The 21217-nt window shown below is 45.7% G+C and overlaps 1 protein-coding gene across 2 annotated transcripts in view; it reads left to right on the top strand.

Moving 5' to 3' along the window:
* Positions 1-21217, top strand: part of VGLL3 (vestigial like family member 3) — a 76604-nt gene that overhangs the window by 42167 nt on the left and 13220 nt on the right. For both annotated transcript variants that reach the window (XM_069636451.1, XM_069636452.1), the window contains exon 3: positions 295-801. In XM_069636451.1, the coding sequence (XP_069492552.1) occupies positions 295-801 (507 nt within the window). The remainder of the gene's footprint in view (positions 1-294; positions 802-21217) is intronic.

Here is a 21217-nt window from a genome sequence, read left to right as displayed (position 1 = left end):
CTGGTACATTTCAAATGTTTGAAGCTTGATCCACGAAATGGCCAGTGCCAGTCAGAGCATTCTATATACTGAGAATGTATTAGATTTATTAGATCACCTGTGCTGACTATGAATCATGAAGTGAAACAATGTTTGCTTGATAAAGGGTTAACTGCGTGCATCCATGCCTTAAAACATTTATGTGAATGGTGGGGTGGAAATGAGTCTGACTCAATCGTTTTGTAACAAATAAACATTGGTTGTACTTCAAAAGGTATGACTCATTTTATGTATTTTGTTTGTATCTGTTAACAGAAAGCTCACCTATTTCAAGCCAACGTGGGAGTTTTCCACCTTCATTTTGGACCAGTTCGTACCAGCCTCCACCGCCACCCTGCGTGGGTGGAGTTCATCCAGACTTGCCAGTGACTGCAGCAGGGACATTCTCAACAGCTGACCTTAGCAGCTGGCCTGGACACAGCCTTCATCAGAATGCCCCTTCACATTCCCCCGCTGTATCGGAAACATGGCATTATCCATTGACATCTCAGGCGAGCCCTTCGTATGCCCACATGCATGATGTCTACATGCATCATCACCACTCGCACCCACATATGCACCACCATCATCACCATGCCAGCTCACACCTCGACGCACGATATGGATCCTTATTGATGCCGTCTGTGCGAGCAGCCAGGATTTCAGCACCCCAGTGTGACAGTGCAAAGACTGATCCTACTACCGCCACGACTGCTACCTCTGCCTGGGCTGGGGCATTTCATGGCACATTGGATATTGTGCCCAGTTTCAGCTTTGATACAGGTATGTCTATTAATGTTTATATGTTACATAGACTATATAATTGTATGAATTTACCAGTGAATAACTATTTAACTTTCTTATTGAATCAAGATCATAAACCATCCCCCATTTATAGCAGCATCATTGTACTGTAGAATTCATAATACTCCCTGAACCATAGAAATTACATTTGGTAATATTTTATTGGAAATCACCCTAATATCCTAGGGGCCTGTGTACCTCAACACATTGGGGGTTCATGCTTTAGTCATCATACTCAAAACGAACTGGCATCTCAATGTAGAGTGTGAAAACAATGATGAGACCAGAAAACCTATCCTTCAGTGTGCAAGACAATGTTTACACGTTACAAGAAGTTCTAATCATGAATACCCTTGACAAGGCTTCTGGTGAACATTATTCATCAATATAACCATCTCAAAATGGATCCAGCACCCTGTGGTAAACACATGTAGATTATGCACAATGTGATTGGCATGTCTATGAAGATGCTTGATGCAAAAGCTGCAGTGTTGGGGTTACTGAAGTGGCCTCTTCTCGTACAGGATTCTGCCACAAGTACATGTTCCTTGACATGTCAATGCAGGGTTCAATGATTAAAGGAAGATGATATTACAAATGCACAGCAAGATGCCAACACAAATTCTATAATTTTACAGATATTAAACGTATACTTAGGGTCAGGGGAGGTAATGCAGCCTTGACACATAGGATTAGGAAACAATAACATAAATGAAGATAATATAAACAAATCATAACATATGAGCAAATGATTGAGACATTAGGATGTTTTCCATAAATGTAAAACAAATACAAAAAAGTATATAACATATTTGGCTAACATTAGCAGGTAGAGGCTCATAGAGAATAATAACAAATAAGTGGAGCTCTGTGTAATGTCTAAAAGAGTTACTTTGTCGAAAATTTGACAAAACAGGCTTGCACTATAAATATCCAACATATGAATGTCGAATGTCTCCATGTAACAATTTAATGAGAAACTCTTGTTCATACCCTTAGGAGACAGTGTATGAAGCACGCCAATCCAATACATCTCTCCCTGAGAAAGTTTCTCTTAACTAAATCACTTCCCTTTGTGGGATTCTTTATCTTTTCTTGAACAATAAATCTCATTTGAGTGATGTTGTGTCCTCATGCATTCCTTGTGGTCTCGTGTGTATATATATATATATATATATATATATATATATATATATATATATATATATATATATATATATATATGATGTATATTAGACCACATGAGCAATCATGTTTGGTGTATTACAAGTTGCTTAATGTTTTTTTTTTGTTATTGCAATTGCTGCAATTTAGGCAAGGACAGGTACCAGTCTTTTGTTTGCCAAGAGGTTTCTGTGAATTCATCAAACGTTCTGCCTATACCAGTTTATCCCTAAAATTCAGACTGCTTTTATAGGCCATCATTGGTAGCCTAGGGAACAGTGTAGATAGCTTTGGGTCAATATGTAGCAGCTTCCTGTATTTCTAAATTTATCTTGAGATCTGTGAACTTTGTATAGTGGAAAATGTAATGTGAAGGAAGGAGGTGTCAGTATTTCTTGTTTTTGCTTTGAAAAGATCTTTTCTCTGAATAGCAGATGCTTTACAGAAGTTTCTGATACTATTTATGCTGGATACCCTCTAGATTTGTATCTTTTGGACATCAATTTACACTCTGTTTCAAAAGTCTCAGGCCGTGCAATAATCCTTCTAAGTCTCAAGAATGGACTACATGGTAGCCTTTCTCCCATGGAGCGTGAGTGGAAGCTGTTGTATAGTAGACCATTATTCACACCAGTTGGTTTTGTAAAGATGGTGGCGATAAATCTATTATTATCATGGCTAATTTCAACATCATGGAAGTGTAGAGTTGGTGAACTAACCTCAAGTGTAAATTTGATTCTTAGAAGAATGGAGTTCACAAATGCCAACACATCATCTAATTCCACTCCTGTACCAGTCCAGATGTCGAAAATATCATCTATGTAGCGTCTCCAACAGACTATTTATCTGACTTAGATGGATTGTCAAGAATATGTATCCTTACATAATGATGCATAAAAATGTTATCATAAACAACAATGACACCAGAACGATAAATCCTCTTTGTCATCCTTTCTGCTAAATCAACCAGAAAAGGGGTATTCTTCTCCATTCAAGCACCCACAATTTGGAAATCCATCCCTCTTAGCATCTGCTGCATTGAGGATCGCCTCATCTTCCCGAAGGCACTCAAGACCTGGCTCTTCCCATCTGTGTCTTGACTGACCTAATCTGCTTCTCAGTTGAACTTCACCCCCAAACAGGTAGGCAGGGACATTGATGAGTCACATGAGGAGACGCCAGGAAAGTGCTGAACACACAAAGAATGATTTCCCATAGACCAGCATGACAGGATTGTCAATCCATCAATGAAACAAGTAATCATCCATGACTCTTGGGTATGTATTGCATGCCATCTCAATGGAAGATAGCTGTATCCCTCCCAAAGTCACAGCCAAGCATGCACAAACATTTGCAATCACCCGCTACTCCATCTCATATCACACATCACCTCTGCCACTGGAATGCAGCTAAGTCCCACAGTAAAACGTCGGTCTAGCTGGACACATATCAGTCTCCTTGATACTCCTTGACTCGCATGATCTTCTGACAGCCTTCGCAGCACCCAATCACAAGCTAGTTCTACTTGGGTCGCTAGCACAGACTTAGTCACCCATACCTGCCTTCGTACTGGATAAATTCACACATTTCCCAGACTCATTTCTTATACCAATGGCAATGGGTGCTATAAAAGTGCCATATTAATATTAAATTACATTACTTTTACTGGTCCACATTTCTTTTCCCTGGATGACACCATTGCATGCTTATGCAATGACATCACCATGTTACGGTCGCCATATTATCAATATAGAATTTGCTCGCAACATGCTTAACCTAGCACACCGCCGAGCTAAATTCTGGCGGCTATTGCTCATTTGACTTTGGTGAATCCTACAATCTTTTATATTGTTTGTGTTCTCTCTTCCTACTTTTTGGTCAATACATGGCATCTTACATTCCTTTCCCTTACTTGTAGATTTTCTTCACCATTTTCACCTTTGTGGGGCGACTTGAATCTGTTTGAGGCGCTAATCCTTTGATGAATCTGTTTGTGATTTTGTTCTGTAATTTCAGGTACTGTCTAGATCCTTACTTTATGAGCCTTGTGTGGGCTTTTCCTTGGAAAATGTCTATGTGCTACATGAGTGAGACCTATTGTATCCATCTATAGATCTTAACCTACATGTGCTAGATTCCACAGTTTTTGGGTCAATATGAGGATGCTCTCTTTGAACGATTCATAGTAAACCTTCTTTACTCTATTGGCTGTTAGGACATTTAAATGGACTGGCTGAATGTTTCCATCGTTACTTTTCCAGCATAGGTACACAAATATGTTGGGAAAATCAAAAGATCTTGTTACACTTTGTTTTCTGAAAATAGTGTCCCTTCTCATGTAATGTTCGTTTTGAGATATGGACTGACATCACAGTCACATGATCAGACGCAGTAAAGACTAAAAATGTGAATTGGTGGATCAATTTGGACAATCTACTCCGGTTCTTCGTTGTTTTACCTCATTGTAATTTACTTCAATAACAATATATAAAAAAACATCATTATGTGGGCCAGGGTCCCTCCATGCCCTGCTTCCCCGCCACTACCACCCTCTCCCCGACAAACCCTCCAACCCTAAAAAAACATTTAAGAATTACTTTCCCATGATGTAATATTGTCCATGTAAATTTCAATGAAGTAATTTGCTTTGGCAAAACAGTATACAATACATCCTCGCTCCCAATCTCCCTTCACTTAAAACAATCATTACTATCTTTGATGGTGGTTCTCCTGCGCTTGGTTTTCTAACCCCGCGATCATTTTAGGGAAAATTAATCCTTCTCAACCTACTTTAAAAAAATCTAAATTGTTTCTTGATTCTTGATTTTCTTTAACAACTGCTCCAGATGACTTAGATTCTGTTGATATCTGAATTGGTACCCACTATCCGACAATCCAAACCAAGTTGGCAAGTTCTCAGGCAAAGCATCACACTGCACACTTATATTTTGTGATTGGAAATAAACATTTACAAATGGTTCAAGCAAGTGTTTTCCAAACATTCGCTGGGACAAGATCCCAAAAAGATGAATAGAACGCTATGAATTAATCATTGCCACTGGCATTACTCTGTGCAGATTCCATCTAATCGTTCTTCAGTCCTCACTCTGCCACCAATAGCAGCAGTTCAGCCCAAAATGCTAGGCCATGTTCCCTCTGCACACAAATGCAAGCAAACCCAGACATACCTTTTGGCTTACTGCACAAAAACCCAGACTCATTTAAAAGTGGAAAAGGTTGCTTTAATGTGACAGGCCCAAGCTTACAATTAATGCTCACCTGGCTCCTTGGCCTTACAGACTAACGAAATATTTAAACCACCAATTAACTAATTACACATTTTCATTTCCCCAACAATTAAATAATTAAATAAAGCCATTTCCTCCCTAAATGTCCCTTGGACCCTACCATCTCTTTACCCCTTTCCCAGGCGTCCCGCTTTCTCCATGGGGCCATGCCCCACCAGGCTCAATACCTGTTCTCCCGGGGGGTGGCCCGCTTGTGCAAACAGCACCACCCCCTCCTTTCCCGTGTCATTCCCCCATTGTGCTTCCCTCCCCCCACATCAAAAGGGCCCATGCCCCCGGCACCAGAAAAACCCTCCTCCGAGGTGTTCTTTCTGCCCCACCCCCCAACCCTTTTCCTTTATTTCCAACTCTTCACCCAATCTCCCAGCCAACAGCACAAGTCTGCCAAATAGTGATTGTTCCCATAAACCGACAAATGCACCCCATCCTCCCTAAAAATCATAAAGCCCTCATACACTATTTCCTTATGATCCATCACCTGTACTGCCACCGAGGCACAAAACTTCACCATCTCTCTGTTGATCCCCTTTCTAGCCCGCTCTATAGCACCCTCGCTCCTTGCTCCCCTCCATACCCTACGCGGCAACAACTTAGTCCACAACACCTCCGCTTGCGGCCACATTTCCTGCACCCAGACCAAATCCCTTTTCATTTTCCTTAGCAGGGCCACCCCAGTATCCCTAACCAAGTCATTTTCCCCAGCGTGAATGATCAACACCTCCGGCGCCCCTTAGCGCTCCCGCAACCCTGCCAACATAGGCAGCAACTGGTCCCAGCGCAGGCCCCCTAACCCGTGCCATCTTACGACCACATCCTTATAGCTACACCCCAGTTGCCTGCCCAGGACCCTTTTCTCCGCTTCTTTCCCAGCCCATTTAACAATTGAATGGCCGACAATCCACACTTGTGCCAACTCCCCCTCCTTTCGCACAGCATCTGAAAAATAAATTACAAAATTACCACCACAATACAGTAACCCCCAACCCCTCGTTGTTGCCAGCCCCGCTCAAACCCCCCATCCTTCAACAATTTCCCTTATGAAAATCCCTGACGTACCCCTTGTATCTCCCAGACTTCCACCGCCCCAAACTTTTCACCTTATCCTCCGTGAAACCCAACCTCTTTCCCTCCGATGCCGCACCCATCCTGAATGAATGTGTCCCAAAATCCTCACCCTTTTCTCCCAACACCCGCAGAGCCTTACGCAGTACCCCCAAAACTTGTGCCGCTGCAACCGCTGCCCCATCCTCATGCTTGAACACCAAGCCCGTCTCCACCCCACACCGCTCCTTCCACAACCTGCCTGCCAACACTGGGCATAACTCCTTACTCCCCCGCCCCAACAAAACCCAGGAACCCCTTCCCTTCTGGTCCATTTTAGACTTATTAATCCTTATGTCCAAACCCAATTCTGTAATGTGCACATCCTCCCACTGCAGACCCCCAGATCCCCCTTTCCCCCCACCAGCTCGAAACCCGAAAGGCCCCGAAAAATAGCCACATAAAACATGTCGCAAACAACCCCCCCTCCCATACCGACCAGCAAATTCCCCCTACTGCCTTAACCAACCTTTGCAGCAATTCCACCGATATCGGCCTCCTCCTGTCCTTGTCCCTCTTACTTTCCCTTGCCCATCCTTCCAACATCCTACTCGCCATTTCCCCCCGCTCGGCTGGAAACCCCAAAACCACTTCCCGTAAAAAGCAATTCCTGCTAACTTCTTCGCTATAGTCGCTCTTGACCATCCCCTGTCCATACACCTCAGGAGGAAATTCACGACATCGTCCCTCCTCCTCTCTTCTGCATCCCATGTTCCTTTCCAACTACGCGCTCCCCCCCAATAAAATCCTCCCATGCCCTCCTGTACGCCTCCTTAGATGCCCCGGCCAATGGACCCTCCACCAAAGCCAGCGCTCTCATCTTCCTATCCTCCACAGCTCTTCGGGAATCCGCTGCCCCTCCTGATCCGCCTCTGGAGCCAATCCGTGGAATCTCTGCCATTGAAAACGAGATAATGCATCAGCGATGCCATTATCCTTCCCCGGCACATGTGTTGCCTTAAACACCACATTCAGTTCCATGCATCTCAGCACAAACTCCCTCATAAGTCTCGCCACCCTCTGATCCTTTGCTGACTGCCTGTTTACCACGTGGACCACACATTCATTGTCCACATTAAAATTCACTTTCCTATCCCGCAAATCCTTCCCCCACAGCTCCAATGCCACCAATAGTGGGAAAAACTCCAGGAACGCTATACTCCTTCCCTCCTTCAGCCACAGTTCAGGCCATTTCTCCGCACACCATTTTCCCCCCAAAACACTCCGAAACCCCCCGCTCCTGCCGCGTCCAAAAATATCTGTACCTCCCATGTCACCGGGTCCCCCTGCAACCACATTGACACCCCATTGAACTTCTCCAAAACACGCAGCCAAATTCTGCAGTCCTCCCGCACTCACCCCGATACTCTTATCCGGTGATGTGGGCACTTTGCTCCCGCCATAGCCCTCGCCATGTTCCTACAAAACGTCCTCCCTGGGGCTACCACTTTACATGCAAAATTCAGATGCCCTACCAATCTCTACATGTCAACCAGCGTCATTTTCTTGGCCCCCACTGCCTTTTCCACTAGCAGTTTGCTCACCTTGTCGTGCAGCAAGCGTGAGGTCATAGCCACTGAGTCCAGTTCAATTCCCAAAAATGTCAATACCACTGCAGGCCCTTCTGTTTTGTCTTCCGCTAACGGCACACCCAACTCCTCCATTAGCTCCTGGAACAACTTGAGCATCCCTCTGCACTCATTCTCTCTATCTGCTCCGCTAATGAAAATCGTCCAGATAGTGCAGCACACTCTCCCAACCTAAGTTAAATGAAAAAACCCACTGTAGAAATGAGCTGAATCTTTCAAACAGCGCACAGGAAATTGCGCACCCCATTGGCAAGGCTTTGTCTATGTATATGCGATCCTCAAACTGCAAACCTAGCAACCAAAAATCCTCCGGGTGCACCGGCAGTAACCTGAACGCCGCTTTGATGTCACACTTGGCCATGAAGGCCCCCCGCCCTTCCTTCCTTACCAGCTCCATTGCCTGGTCAACACTTGCATATACCACCCCACATTCTTCGGGGGCAATTAAGTCATTCACCGACATGCCCTCCGGCCACGACAAATGGTGTATTAACCAAAACTCCCCCGGGGCTTTCTTGGGCACCACCCCCAATGGGGATATCACTAGGTCACCCGGCAGATTATCAAATGGCCCCACAATCCTTCCCGCCGCTATTTCTTTGCTCAATTTTTTCCCTACCACTTCCATATTTTCTTTGGCTGACTTCAGATTTTCAGCCCACCGGCGCACCCTTGGGCCCTGATACCCCAGTCTGAAAACCTGACTGAACCCCTCACTCAAAATCTTTGCCCCCTCCCTATCCGGATAAAATTGAAACCATTTTTGCAGAACCCCCACCTTAATTGGCATAAAAGCCTTTCCCCACAACCCCTCTGCCCGAACCTCTCCCCCTCCCCCTGTCTCCCTGTTGGAAGCACTGCGTAAGCGGGTGTTTTCCACCACACTTGCTACACTCATGCCTAAATCTACACAGGGACCTATTGCAGCCGTCCTTGTTAAACGCCGAACATGCCGCTGGGGACTGCCCTCTGCCCCCTCCCCCCGCCCCTTCATGGGCGGGGCAACCAAGAAAGGGCCGGAAGGGAACCGGCAGCCCGCTTGCTGTGTGCAATGTCGGGGCAGGCCTCGTTGGAGCCATCCATTGCAACCAAAGGTCCATGTCTATCTCTCCCCAGACCGCTTGACTGTCCTCCGCCATTCTCGCTCTGAATTCCTCGTCATACCTCACCCATGCAAAACCCCCAAAACTCGTGAAAGCCTTCCTAATTACGTCCATATATTTAAGTAGGGCCACACAACGCTCAGGAAATGTTTCACAATAAACACTGGCATAAATAATAAATGCCGACGTCCAATTCTCAATGGTCACCGTACCCTAGGTCGCGCAGCCAGTTCCCTCTCCTCTTCTTTAGACCCCTCCTTAGCTCTCACTTCACTATGGAGAAATTTAAAAACGTCTACAAATTCCCCCGCCTGAATTTTCTCCCTGGTCGCCGCCATCAAGTGCGCCCCCAATGGTTTAGTTATCCCCATGTATGGCAATTTCTTTTCTTTTCCTTTCACCTCCACCTCCTTTTCTTTACCCCCTTGCACCTCGAGCCCCAATGGCTCCACCACTTTGTCCGTCTGAATTTCCACTGAGCAAATGCTCTTTTCAACCCCCAATGCTCCAATGGCCTGTACCCCAACTTCTTTCCTCATCCCTTGCAAACCCGACCCCTCGTTTCCCGTCCCCCCTCCTGGGACCCCTCTCTGCCATGCAGATGACCATTCCCTTTCCCGCTCACCTCTTTCTGCACCTGCCGTCTGCTGCCTTGCGTCCACACCAATGCTCCTCATCTCCTTCCTCAAAGGGCTCCTACTGCGGGGATAAAACATGTCAGCAGACTCACCCAGCCAACCTTTCCCCCTCCCGCTTGCCCCCCTTCCCTCCTGCACCTGTCTTTCCATATCCCAAGCCCATCTTCTTCTCTCCTCCCCCCTTTCACCCGCCGCCTATCGCCATCCACCTCCCACATAATCCTCCAAACCCATTTCATCACCCATCAAATACCATTGCGGCTGCGAGCTCGTGCCCCAGTCGAGTTGCTCATCCTCTTGCGAGCCCGGGGTGTCCACCCCGCCACTCCTTCGACGTCTTCTCGGCGGGGCCGTGGAAACCCCTGCCTGGTCCTCTTCTCTCGGGCGAGGCGCTCCGACCTCCACCCTGGGGTCCTCATTGCTAGGGGCCGTGCTGCACCCTCTAGGCTCTCCGTACGTTGACCGAGTAGGGGCCGCTCTCAAACCCTCTACTTCCGTTTGACCAGCGGGGGCTGCGCAGCGCCCTCCGACCTCACTCACCCTACCCGGGGGGTCCGTTCCGCACCCCGCCCTATCCACCTCAATTAACGGGGACCTACCTCTCCGTCTCCCACCCGCACTCTTCCGTAAGTATTTCCCCCCTCTTCCCCGCTGCCCTTGCACCCCCTTCTGCACCTCCATCATAGTCCCTCCGTGGTTCCTTTGAGCCGCCTCCCTTTGCGCACTCGCTGCTCCCTTAGTGCTATCCCTCATTCCCTCCCCATGTGGCTGTCCACCCGAAATCCTTTCTTCCCCGGACGCCCTCCTGTCTATCTCCCTCCTCATCTTTCTGCCCCTGGATTCCCAAACCTCCCCTCTCCCCGCTGCGGGGGCGCAAGCCACCACTGCCGCGAGAGCCCCATCGGCTGCCGCTCTCCGCTGCGGCCTCACCCCACTTGTCTCCCCTTCACCCGTGACCTCCCCCAGCTGGGCCTTAGTTGCCCTGCTAATTATAGCCAGGGCCTCCCTCAGCGCCCTCGCATCCACCAACCCCTCCCTGCTTGCACCTCGCCCCACCATCGTGCACCCACCTTTCTGGCACCCCAACTATGCCCCTTTGCCGCACCCTGCTACCTAAGCCTCCGAGGCGGGGCCTACCCGAGGACAGAAAAAACCCCTAGCGCGGAGAAACCCCCCCAAACAAAACGCTCTAACCACTAAATACAACAGGGGATAAAATAACCCCCGCTCCCAAAACAACCTAGTTATCTTACCAAAAATGTTTTTTTTTTTTTTTAAATCCCCCCCCCCACCTGGCCAAACACCCCCCTGGGCCTGGAGGGAAACCCCCCTACTAGCTCTCTTGCTAACCTGCTAGAGGACCCTCCACAGGGTCCCCCCCCCCACTCACCCTTGGAGCTGGGAACCCCCCAGAAAACCCCCTACAATCTCTCCTGTTCCCTTTATGTTATCGTTATGTATTGATTTAATTTTTTTTTTTTTGGGCCCCCCGGTGCCCCTTCCTAACCCTGCAGCCCGCCCCCTATTGGCCCAACCGATACACCGCAGTGCACTGCCGCTCCCCGAGAGAAAACGGAGCGGCTCCTTTAAGAGGACCGCTCCGCCCTCTACAGGCCAAAGCACGTCATCACGCGCTAGGCCTGGAGAGCCCGATAACAACGGGCTCCGACAAACGGCCACCCACGACCTCAGCACTGCACCAGGCCAGCGCACCCGCGACAAAGCCCGGAACAAAGAGGGGCCAGCCGGGTCCTCCAACACTCCCGGGCCCCCTCCTTCTTCCTCCCTGATGACGGGTGTCCCTCTTCGTCCACCCCGCGCGGTGCCCCGGCTCCCGCCCAGGAAACCCAGGCCCGGGAAGAGACACCGCGGCCCCAGCTGCACAAGCCGCCCGCTTATGTACACTACCCCCAAAATGGCACTGCTATTTTACTTTTATTTTTTTATATATATATATTTTTTTTTTATATATACTAACGCCGCCGACCCTCCTCCCCCTATTGCTATACCCAAACCCCCAACTGTAGACCCTAACCAATCCCCTACCTCACTTCTCCTCGACACCCTAGGCCCAGCTACAGGGAAGGCTCAGGAGCAGGCGACAGGACTTCACAATCGCCAAGTCCAACCGTCGCCTGCCTCCCGAACCTTCCCTGCCCCCCTTAAATACCCCAGAGGGGCGCTCTGCCCCCCACGGCCACTCGCTGGCCGTGTGCAGCGCCAAAAATGTCCCCGGGGGGAAACGCTTCGCGTTCCCCCTGGGGCCCCCTTGGCATCATCTGTGAAGTAAAGCTATATTCTGTAAGCACAGTGACCAAGACATTCTGAAAATGTACCCTTTAATTTAGGGTTACTTATAAAATACACTAAAAGGGATCAATGAAATCCTATAACATAAACATAACCACTGGCAAAGCTCTGGCAAACATCTGCCATCAAAGAAGGGGATGAGGCACATCCTAATCATTCTTATTCCAGCTACCAATAAGAGAAGCCCAGACTGAACTGCTAGGCCACATACACTTAGCATCGGAATTCAAGAAACAACATACATGATTTTGCTTTATTTGGTGTCACACTAAATTGCCGTAGGAATGTCCATACACGGGTTATGATCTATACCTCATCAATAGGTTGACAAATGGATGTGCTTGTTTGTGGCCTCATACAAAAGGCCTGACACCGTTTTCGGTGTGAACAAGTCCGATTCCCATCTGGCCTGTCCCATTTTGTAATAGCATAGCAGGCCGGAAAATGATGATCTTTTAGGTTGGCCAACGCAAAGCTAGTGTTTAGGAATTGTTCAAAACCATCCATACATAAATCTTCCATTTCGGATACAATCTTATAGCAGAACACCAGCGACATAACAAAGATTTTCTAAAACCATATGCATGAATCCAATTTTTTGACACAAACATGTAGCAATTCTTCGTACATAATATGGGAGTCATGAATTCATGGTATTTGACTGATCGATTTCTGAAAATTACCAAAGAATCCGAACTTTCTCGTGTCAGAATGAAATGTAGCACACCTCCATCACATTATACTCATCCCTCCTTTTTAGACTCGTTTCTAGCTAAATGACCTTTTAAGTGGACCATTTACAAGATCAAGCCCCATGTCAAGATATGCACACCCGCATTTGGTATGCCATAGTCTAAGAAGGAAAAAACGGAGACTAGTCAGTGACAAGTTGTAGTTAGAATTTGCTTTTCTGTTTGCAGTAATGGTTTCTCAATAGGGCATACATACATATACGTTTGAATATCCCTATTTTGTAAGAAGATATCTAAAAGGCATTGACAGTGCCATGACAGTGAGACAGAGTAACACGTGACATTATTATATATTCAGAATATTATGTGACAGGGCTTCTTTGAAGACTGCACTGAAGATATATGCATGATCCTACTATTCACAACTGCATAAGATTTAAATAATGTATTGCCTTTCTTCTAATATAAACAATTTGCCCTTTCAGGCCACGTTGGGCCTTAGCTTTACACACACTTACTATGGGAATATCTTGGGTAATGCATTTGCTCTATTTAACAAATTAGACCAATTCTGCAGCAAATCTTTATCCATAAGAACCATGGGACAGCTGCTAAAAGATAGGGCTGCTTGACCGCATCTAGCTTGTCTGACAGCTGGATATACAAGGGTTGCTTGACAGCATCTCACTTAGCTAATGCGTGGCCAGCCCAAACGGCCACTCGACAACATCTAGCATGTCTAGTAGTTGGCCAACTCAAAATGCTGCTGAACATGATCTAACCTATTTTATAGTTGGCGAGCCCAAAAAGCTTCTTGACTGGATCTAGCCTATGTAATAGTTGCCCAGTCCAAAGTGCTGCTCGACAGGATATAGCTTATCTAATAGTTGCCCAGCCCAAAGTGCTGCTCCACAGCCTCTAGCATATTGAGTAGTTAGCCAACTCAAAGGGCTGCTTGACAGGATCTAGCTTATCTAATAGTGGGTCAGTCCAAAGGGCTGCTCGACAGCATCTAGATTATCTAATAGCCGGCCAACTCAAAGGGTTGCTCGACAGCATCTAGCTTATCTAATAGTCGGCCAACTCAAAAGGCTGCACGGTAGCCTTTAATTTGTCTAATATTTGGCTAGCCCAAACACCAAAGATGACGAGTGTCCTGCTGCTAGTTTTGATTTATGTTAGCACGACACATCTGCTCTCACTACATGGTCAGAGAAAGCAGTGCAGCGGGCGGATTGACACATGTATTTCGGAACTGACCATAGCTTTGCAGAACATCTATAAATATAAAAACAATGTTCAATCTGATTAAATGTGGACTAGCTGTTACTTCTTCTACAGCTTTTGTGTGATCCATACCCAACTCTTTTATATTTTATTTATTTGGCACAAAGGTGTTTCTTTAGTAGCATCTAATCAAGTAATAATTATTAGCATGGATAGGGATTGGAAACTGTTTTTGAATACATATCGGCCTCAGTGGTGCGCCACTATTCTCTTTTTTGTCTGTTTCTTGCATTGTGTAATGCTGAAGCTCTGTGTGCCTTTGTTGTGATGTGTTGCTATCCACTTATGGAAAAAGTCCCCTCTGTCCAGGCTTGAAATGACCATATTTGTTTTGGTCCCCTTCTTTGTTTGAAGTGTTTGTCTACCTGCTTGTGCAAAATGTTTAGCTATTGTTATCACCTTTAATGGTGGAAAGATAATGTTTGCCTTTTTGTAGGTCATAACATTTATAGGCATTGAGGATGCCTTTGACACATGAAAGCCAGAGCCTATTGAATTTACCAATGTGTGTTAATGTTTGCTTCCTAAAAAACAGACTTGACTTGGATCAGATGGAATTGTGTGCAGATATTCGATCAGGGTTGGGTGTGCTTTGTAAATAGTGTCCAAAATAACATGTGGCAACATTTGTGAATGATGTCAACAATCAGCCATTTTCTGGGCAAAATATTATGGGCTGAAAGAAAAGTCAGAAAGAAGAAACCAAGGGACTCTCCCTTGCTGCGGTGTGGTCACTAAGTGGTATTACGAACCACAAACCATTTCACTAATGTCCTTCAGTATACATCCATAAAACACCACTTCATGACAAACTCGTGTTTATATGTTGCAACACAATCTACATTTTGAAACCTGTGGAAACAGTCTACAGGTGGGCAATGCATTTCTGATTAGGAGCCCATCATCATGGCATGTTCTGTCTTCCAAAGTACTTACAATGTCGACCACGTGTGTAAAGGCAGGTAAAGTACTAGTAGTACAATTATTTATTGAGCACAGGCATAATGCTGGCACACGTCCAGTTTCAAGGTGCTAACAAATAAAATGGCAAGAACCGTTTTCACAGGATCCATCAGAGTAGAGCTGCATCTGGGTTTTTATTTTTTTGTTAAGAATGTATTAAACCATCTGACACAAGCTCAGTTAAGGTGATCAGATTTAGCGCAACAAACACTTGAAATTCTGTGGATGTGGGAAGTGATGATCATCTTAACTTGGCATCCCCCCATTGATGACCCCTGGGATCTAATGATGTGTTATTTATGTAGCGCTTATGCCTAAGAGCATTACATAGAACACATATGCCTACAATATCACCCAACTGGAGCTGATACTCATTTATCGTCATCGGGAGGATGAAAGGCTGAGTTGGCCATGGCGGGATTCATACCTGCAACCTGCAGATCACACACAGATCGCAGCAGCAAGTTCTCAATCCAATGAGCTATTTTGCCGGCCTCTAATTTTGTTTGTCATTGTGTATCCCATCTGTTATGTTTGTGCTCGTGGGCTTTTCAACAGGGGACACACAGAGTTAAAATGATCATTTCGTACATCTGCTAAATTTCAAGGGTTTTGTTGCATTATATCTGATCACCTTAACTGCCCCTTAGCTAAAGTTTTTGTCATTGAATTTCAAGGGTTTTGTTATACCATAGTGTATTCAAGGGCCACTAGCCATGGCCACTGTACATTTTGTGCCAATAGGTTTTCTTAAGGCCCACTAGCCATGGCCTTCAGCCCTGGCCCTGTACATGTTCCACCAATAGACCCTGGCCCATAAGCACAGCCTTCGGCCATTCCCAGTGTATATTTCAGCACAGTAGGTTTCTTTCAAGCCCACCCCATAGCACATATTGGACCGATAGGTTTCTTTGGGGCCCACTGACCAGAGCCACTGGCAAAAAGACCCATTTCCCCATGCCTGGTAGATGTGATCATAACATATGTCCCCCCTTTTTTTCCCTCAGTTTCCATTCACCCGATAATCCCCCCGATCACTACAGCAAGAATGATGTGCCAATCACTGCAATAACACATGAAAATTAAAAAAGTCCTCCTTCCTTTTCCATAGCCCCCCATCTACCTCAGTTATTTTCTACCTCCTTGGCCCCCTCCTATTCTCCCTTTCTGTTTTTCCTTCGTGTGACACATTTTCTTTTCTGAGCGTGTCTTGCGTTATTAATGCAGTAATCTTGCGAGATTTGCCTGTTTTGCCCCAATAATGCAAAAACGTCCAGACTGTAATGGGTACCCCTGACCACCCACAACTCCCCAACCTCACACAATGGGCCTCATTACACGGACGGCGGTAACCATGGCGCTATTAGCGCCATGGTTGCCGCCGGTATTTTACTGAGTCCGCCATGGTGAATGGCGGAATTACCGCCCTATTCCAAGGTGTGTGGGGGCGGTAATTCCCCATTTACCATGGCCCTTCGCCATTCCCATTTTTGCCCCCATAAAGCTCAATGGGAATGGGGAAGGCGGTAATTGCGGTACCGTAATTACCTCCTAGGTCCCTTTGCGGGTCCCGTCCTTAACGGCTGGTAAAACCAGCCGTTAAGGTAGGGTCCCACAAAGGGATCTCGTAGTAAGGCAGTAAGGGTTTACCGGCACTGGTACCCTTACCGGTACCGGTAAACCCTTACTGCCGTCCATGTAATGAGGCCCAATGTGCTCTTTCTCTCCCCACCTCTAGCTTAATGTGATTTCAACAAATGTCATCCTCCAAACAGCTTTTTTTGCACTTTTTGTTTTTGCAATCCCCCTTGATATTACTGCGGTAATCGTTTGCATCAAGCAAAACAAATATAATTTCGGAAAAGCCTCTCTGCTGCAAAGCACAATGGAAGATATAGTTATATTTTTGGGAGAAGGGGGCACCCCCTTCCCCATCAAATATTTTTAAATCTACTGAACGGAATAACCCCAAACCTGTCCCGGAAATTAAGTCAATGCTTCGTGCCCAAGTTGTTTCTTAATTGGTCCAATTCCCGTCAGCATTTTTTGTGCTTCGGATTGATAAAATGTGGGCCTTTTCTCTAAGAGAAAATGAATCGTAATAGGCAAAAAACAGTGCTATTATGCTTTCATAATAACTCTTTCAGTTGTTAACAAATGATTCCCATAATTTAGAGTCTTAGGGGGCCCATGACAAACCTTTAGTTTTGAAAATATTAGCCAAATCCGTCATGCAATTCAAAAGTTATTAGCAATAGAACTTTCAGATATCCAATGGTGCATGTCACTCACTTTAACTGTAAAACCAGCTAAATTATGGTGGGTTTAAAAAGGCTTAAGAAAAAAATCTTCCACGTGAAAGTGCAATGTTCCATTTGAGCCAAGTCACATGCCACAGTGCCACCTAGTAACCATTGCTGGAAGTACACATCCAGTTCAGAGCCACATCAACAAGGCACCATGGGTATGCAAATTAGTTCAAATGCAAGCATTTGCTCCAGAAAATTGCCTTTCTCTTATAGGGCAGTGCTACTTTATACAAACCTATATCAACCAAAGTCAGACATTTCTCATGACCGAAGACAACTAAATCACTAGTTTCACCATTATTAGAAATCGTTATAGTAAAGTCTGACAATCTTGTGGATGGAGTGTTGGGACATGTTTAACAAACACCAGCCAAATTATAGAGGCTTTAAATATATAGTGTACTTCCAATGAAAAGCAAGTCAATACCATTTAGTCTAACAATGTATTTGTCTTGCTTATTTGCAATCTTTTGTGATGCTTCACCACTTTCTCTGGCAGAGATGGAATGAAACCATTGAAAAACATTACAGCATTACAGCTTAAAAGGCCCCTCCTGGAAATTCCCTTTTCTTCATCTCTGCCTGTCTGTGTACCTGGTTTGTAGTTTTACTCTGATAGGTAAGCATTAGATGTTAAACTCTCTCATATTTTGCAGTCTTCAAGAGCTAAATGGTATAAAGTATTACGTGGGGCAGGGGTCAGTGGTACGGAAGAAAAGGGAAAGAAAATAAAACAGTCCACTCCATTAGTGTGCTCTCAGGAAGGTAGGAGGGGATGGCATAGTGTCAGCAATGGAAGGTGCAGTCCAATTGAAACTCGTTATGTCATACCGGTCCCTTTGCAAGATCAGTGATGGCACAATGAGCCATCTACATATCAGATTTGTGTCTCTAGAACCCCGAAAGAGGGAAGACCTAATCAGTCATGTTTTAGGCCTACAAATACAATATGGTGTCAAGTACCTTATCATGATTGTGTTAAATCACAATCATGAGTAACGGAGGGGTTTGACTTGAGAAGGGGTCCTGACAAATATCTGGAAATCTTTTGGGCCGGGCCATTTTGAGGGCAGATGGAACTGGGTAGAGGGAGTCTGGAAATGCGCCTTTGCTTTGGATAGGCTGGTGAGGTTGGTGCAGTGTCAGTTGGATGCCTGTGACTGACTTTGGTCTGTTGTGATTCCTTCATCTTCATGGGTTGAACAAGTGAGAGTCTGTTAGTTGGGATAGTGACTCATGAAACTGTGATGTCTGTTCAAGCACCCAGTCAGTGTATTAAAATGTTCCTGTCACAACCAGCCTGTAATAACATTATTTCCAGGCTTTAATACAGATATTGCAGTCTGCCATGTATTATGAACCTAATATGGTCAATCGGTTTCACTGTAAACATCACTGAACCAACCAGTGACAAACATTTATTACATGTGTGCAGTAATCACAGGTGCATATTCATTTGCGGCTCACCAGTGTGATGCGGTTGACATGCTTTGATATTTAATGAAGCAGCCACGATGTGAAAACCCGACCTCTCATGATATGGTGATCAAAGTTGTGGGAAAACAAATACACTGTGACATGCATTAGAAAGCATGCACACACCACAGAGCCCACTGCAGCTCCTTATCGAGGGATTACATCGACTGGAGACAAGGAGGGGGTGGGATTAGCTAGTGCTCATGTTGTGGTTGAGGAATCACTAGATTGTTTAGCTTGACTGCTTAGATGGGGTGTTTACCTGTATCACTCCCTGATGCTTCAGCCGGACTCTTTGAAATTTATGATTGATTGACACTATAGCACCTGGGCCTGCTACTTAGTAATTATTGAATCACAAATTCCTCTTAATGTTAGGGTCTTGATTTATTGGTTCAGAGAGTCCAGGCATGCATGAAGAAAGAAAAGTGGCCGTGGGGAGCTCTTTCTCTAAAAGTGGCAGAATTATCAAAATGGCGGCTTTGCAATAAAAGAGAAAGAAGACATTGCAAATCTAGAATAAAGGATAGCAATGTAACCTATCAGTAACAATGTTCTCTCCAACCCAGCACCACTGCTGGTGTGGAAGCTCTGACCTCATTTGCATAGCACCTGGGAACAGGGGAAGGGAAGTCAAGTCAGATGAGAGGGACATAAGGGGACTTCTATTGAGAAAATGCCCTATATTAGCAAACGGTATGTGGCCGCTGTTTTGTAGGCCAAATTAGAACTTCATAAGAATGTTTTTTGTAATTTTGCAAAACAGAATCTTGACTTGGAACTAAAAGATGTACCAAAGGGTGTGGCTCCCGGCAGTATGATGTTAAGGAAAAGTATAAGGAGCCTGCTAAAGATGGGGCTGGGACAAAGTGTTGGAGGTGACAGGCCCATTGGGAGTCCCAACTGAGACAGAAGAGGCCAGGCAGTCCAAGGCTCAGAAGGAGGGAAATTCCAGGACTATGAAATATCCATATGTTCATTTGTATGCACGTCAAGGTCTTTATTACAGAATCCAGGAGTAGATGTTGTCAAGCTGACTCTGTCTTCATTAAACACATCTGGATGTGTATGTAGGTGCTTTATAAAGCACACATCTAGCTCATCAGCAATGGAACACTGCACAAAGGGGGTAAATCCAGGTTTTACAAGAAGGGTCGCAGGGGTTGCACAGGGGCATGGGTGGGAGGGAACCCAGAGGAAAGATACAGGGTTGAACAGAGCTAACAGCAATTGGCGAGAGGGTCCTTCCTGAAATGTAGGATGGAGGAATCAGAGACGTCATTTGGAGGTTGCCAGGGGTCGGAATCGTGACCCCTGAGGTTTGCCTTGCTACCCCTGTGGTCTCCCTTGATACCTCTAAAAAAATGTTTAGAAAAAATAAACATTAATTTTTTTTTTTTTTTTTACATTGAAGCTCTTGGGCTGTGGCCAGGGCCATGTGCCTCTTTGTTTTTGGAGGGGTTGGAATTTATAAAGGGGCCTCTTAAAAAAACAGGGTGCTCTACAAGTGTAAAACTTTGAGTATTGACCATAAATGAGAAAGAATAGAAATAACAAATAATTTGACTTTCTGGAATTCTATACAATAATTGCTAGGATCATTAAAGGGGTGAAAGATCATGTTCTGTTGCTTCCCATGATGTTACTTGGGGGTGTGGTCACTTCCTGTGATGTCAAAGGTCATGTGACCCCTGGCATTTTGGTGAAATGACGTCCCTGGGAGGAACCTGAATAGTCACTGTTGCCAAAGGGATAGCATGGGTTAAACTAGATTATGAAAATGTTAATGACTAATATTACTACAAAGAATTCAAGTTGCTCCAAACCTAGCTGCATGAACTATAGTAAGTGCAAAACAAAGAGCGCATATGTTCCAGTCAGTGCCTTAAGTGGGACTAAGAAATGAGCCGGGGCTCCTCAAGGGCGTGTGGTCTAACGTCAGGGGGTCGCATGCGGGTGTGTTAGGCCACGCTCCCTTGACGAGTCCCAGCTCAATGGGCTCATCAAGGCACCCCTGCCAGGCAGCCTTTTGTAGAAATGAGCACCTTCTTACCCCTGGGGGAGAGGGTGCTGATCCCAGCATTTATTTTCTAAAGGCTGCCTGGCAGGGGACAGTGCCTTGCCTTTTGAACCTTAATGCTGGCACTGCGCCTCACCAGCTGGGGAGGGGCAGCATCACCATTAAGAATGAGAAGGGGAAGCTGCTAGATTAGCAGGAGCTTTAGTATTTTGAAAAACAAGACCTCTGCTTCCAGTGGCCTTACGTTTCGTTTCTCTCCATATTGGTGGCATCGTCCCACAGGCATCTCTTCCTTGACAGGTGACAGCGCCACTATTATGGATGAAAGGCATTTTTTTCTTAAGTCTGAAGATCTCGCACATGAGCGAGAGCTTCAGGCTTTAGAAGAAAAGCCTTGCCCTCTAGCTGCCGGGGCTGCCAGGGGAGATTCTGCCT

The sequence above is a fragment of the Ambystoma mexicanum genome, chromosome 7p (assembly GCF_040938575.1).
Source record: "Ambystoma mexicanum isolate Mex_15411 chromosome 7p, UKY_AmexF1_1, whole genome shotgun sequence".
Taxonomy (NCBI): domain Eukaryota; kingdom Metazoa; phylum Chordata; class Amphibia; order Caudata; family Ambystomatidae; genus Ambystoma; species Ambystoma mexicanum.
The sequence above is the reverse complement of the archived record's forward strand: the minus strand, read 5'-3'. Positions and strand labels throughout refer to the sequence as shown.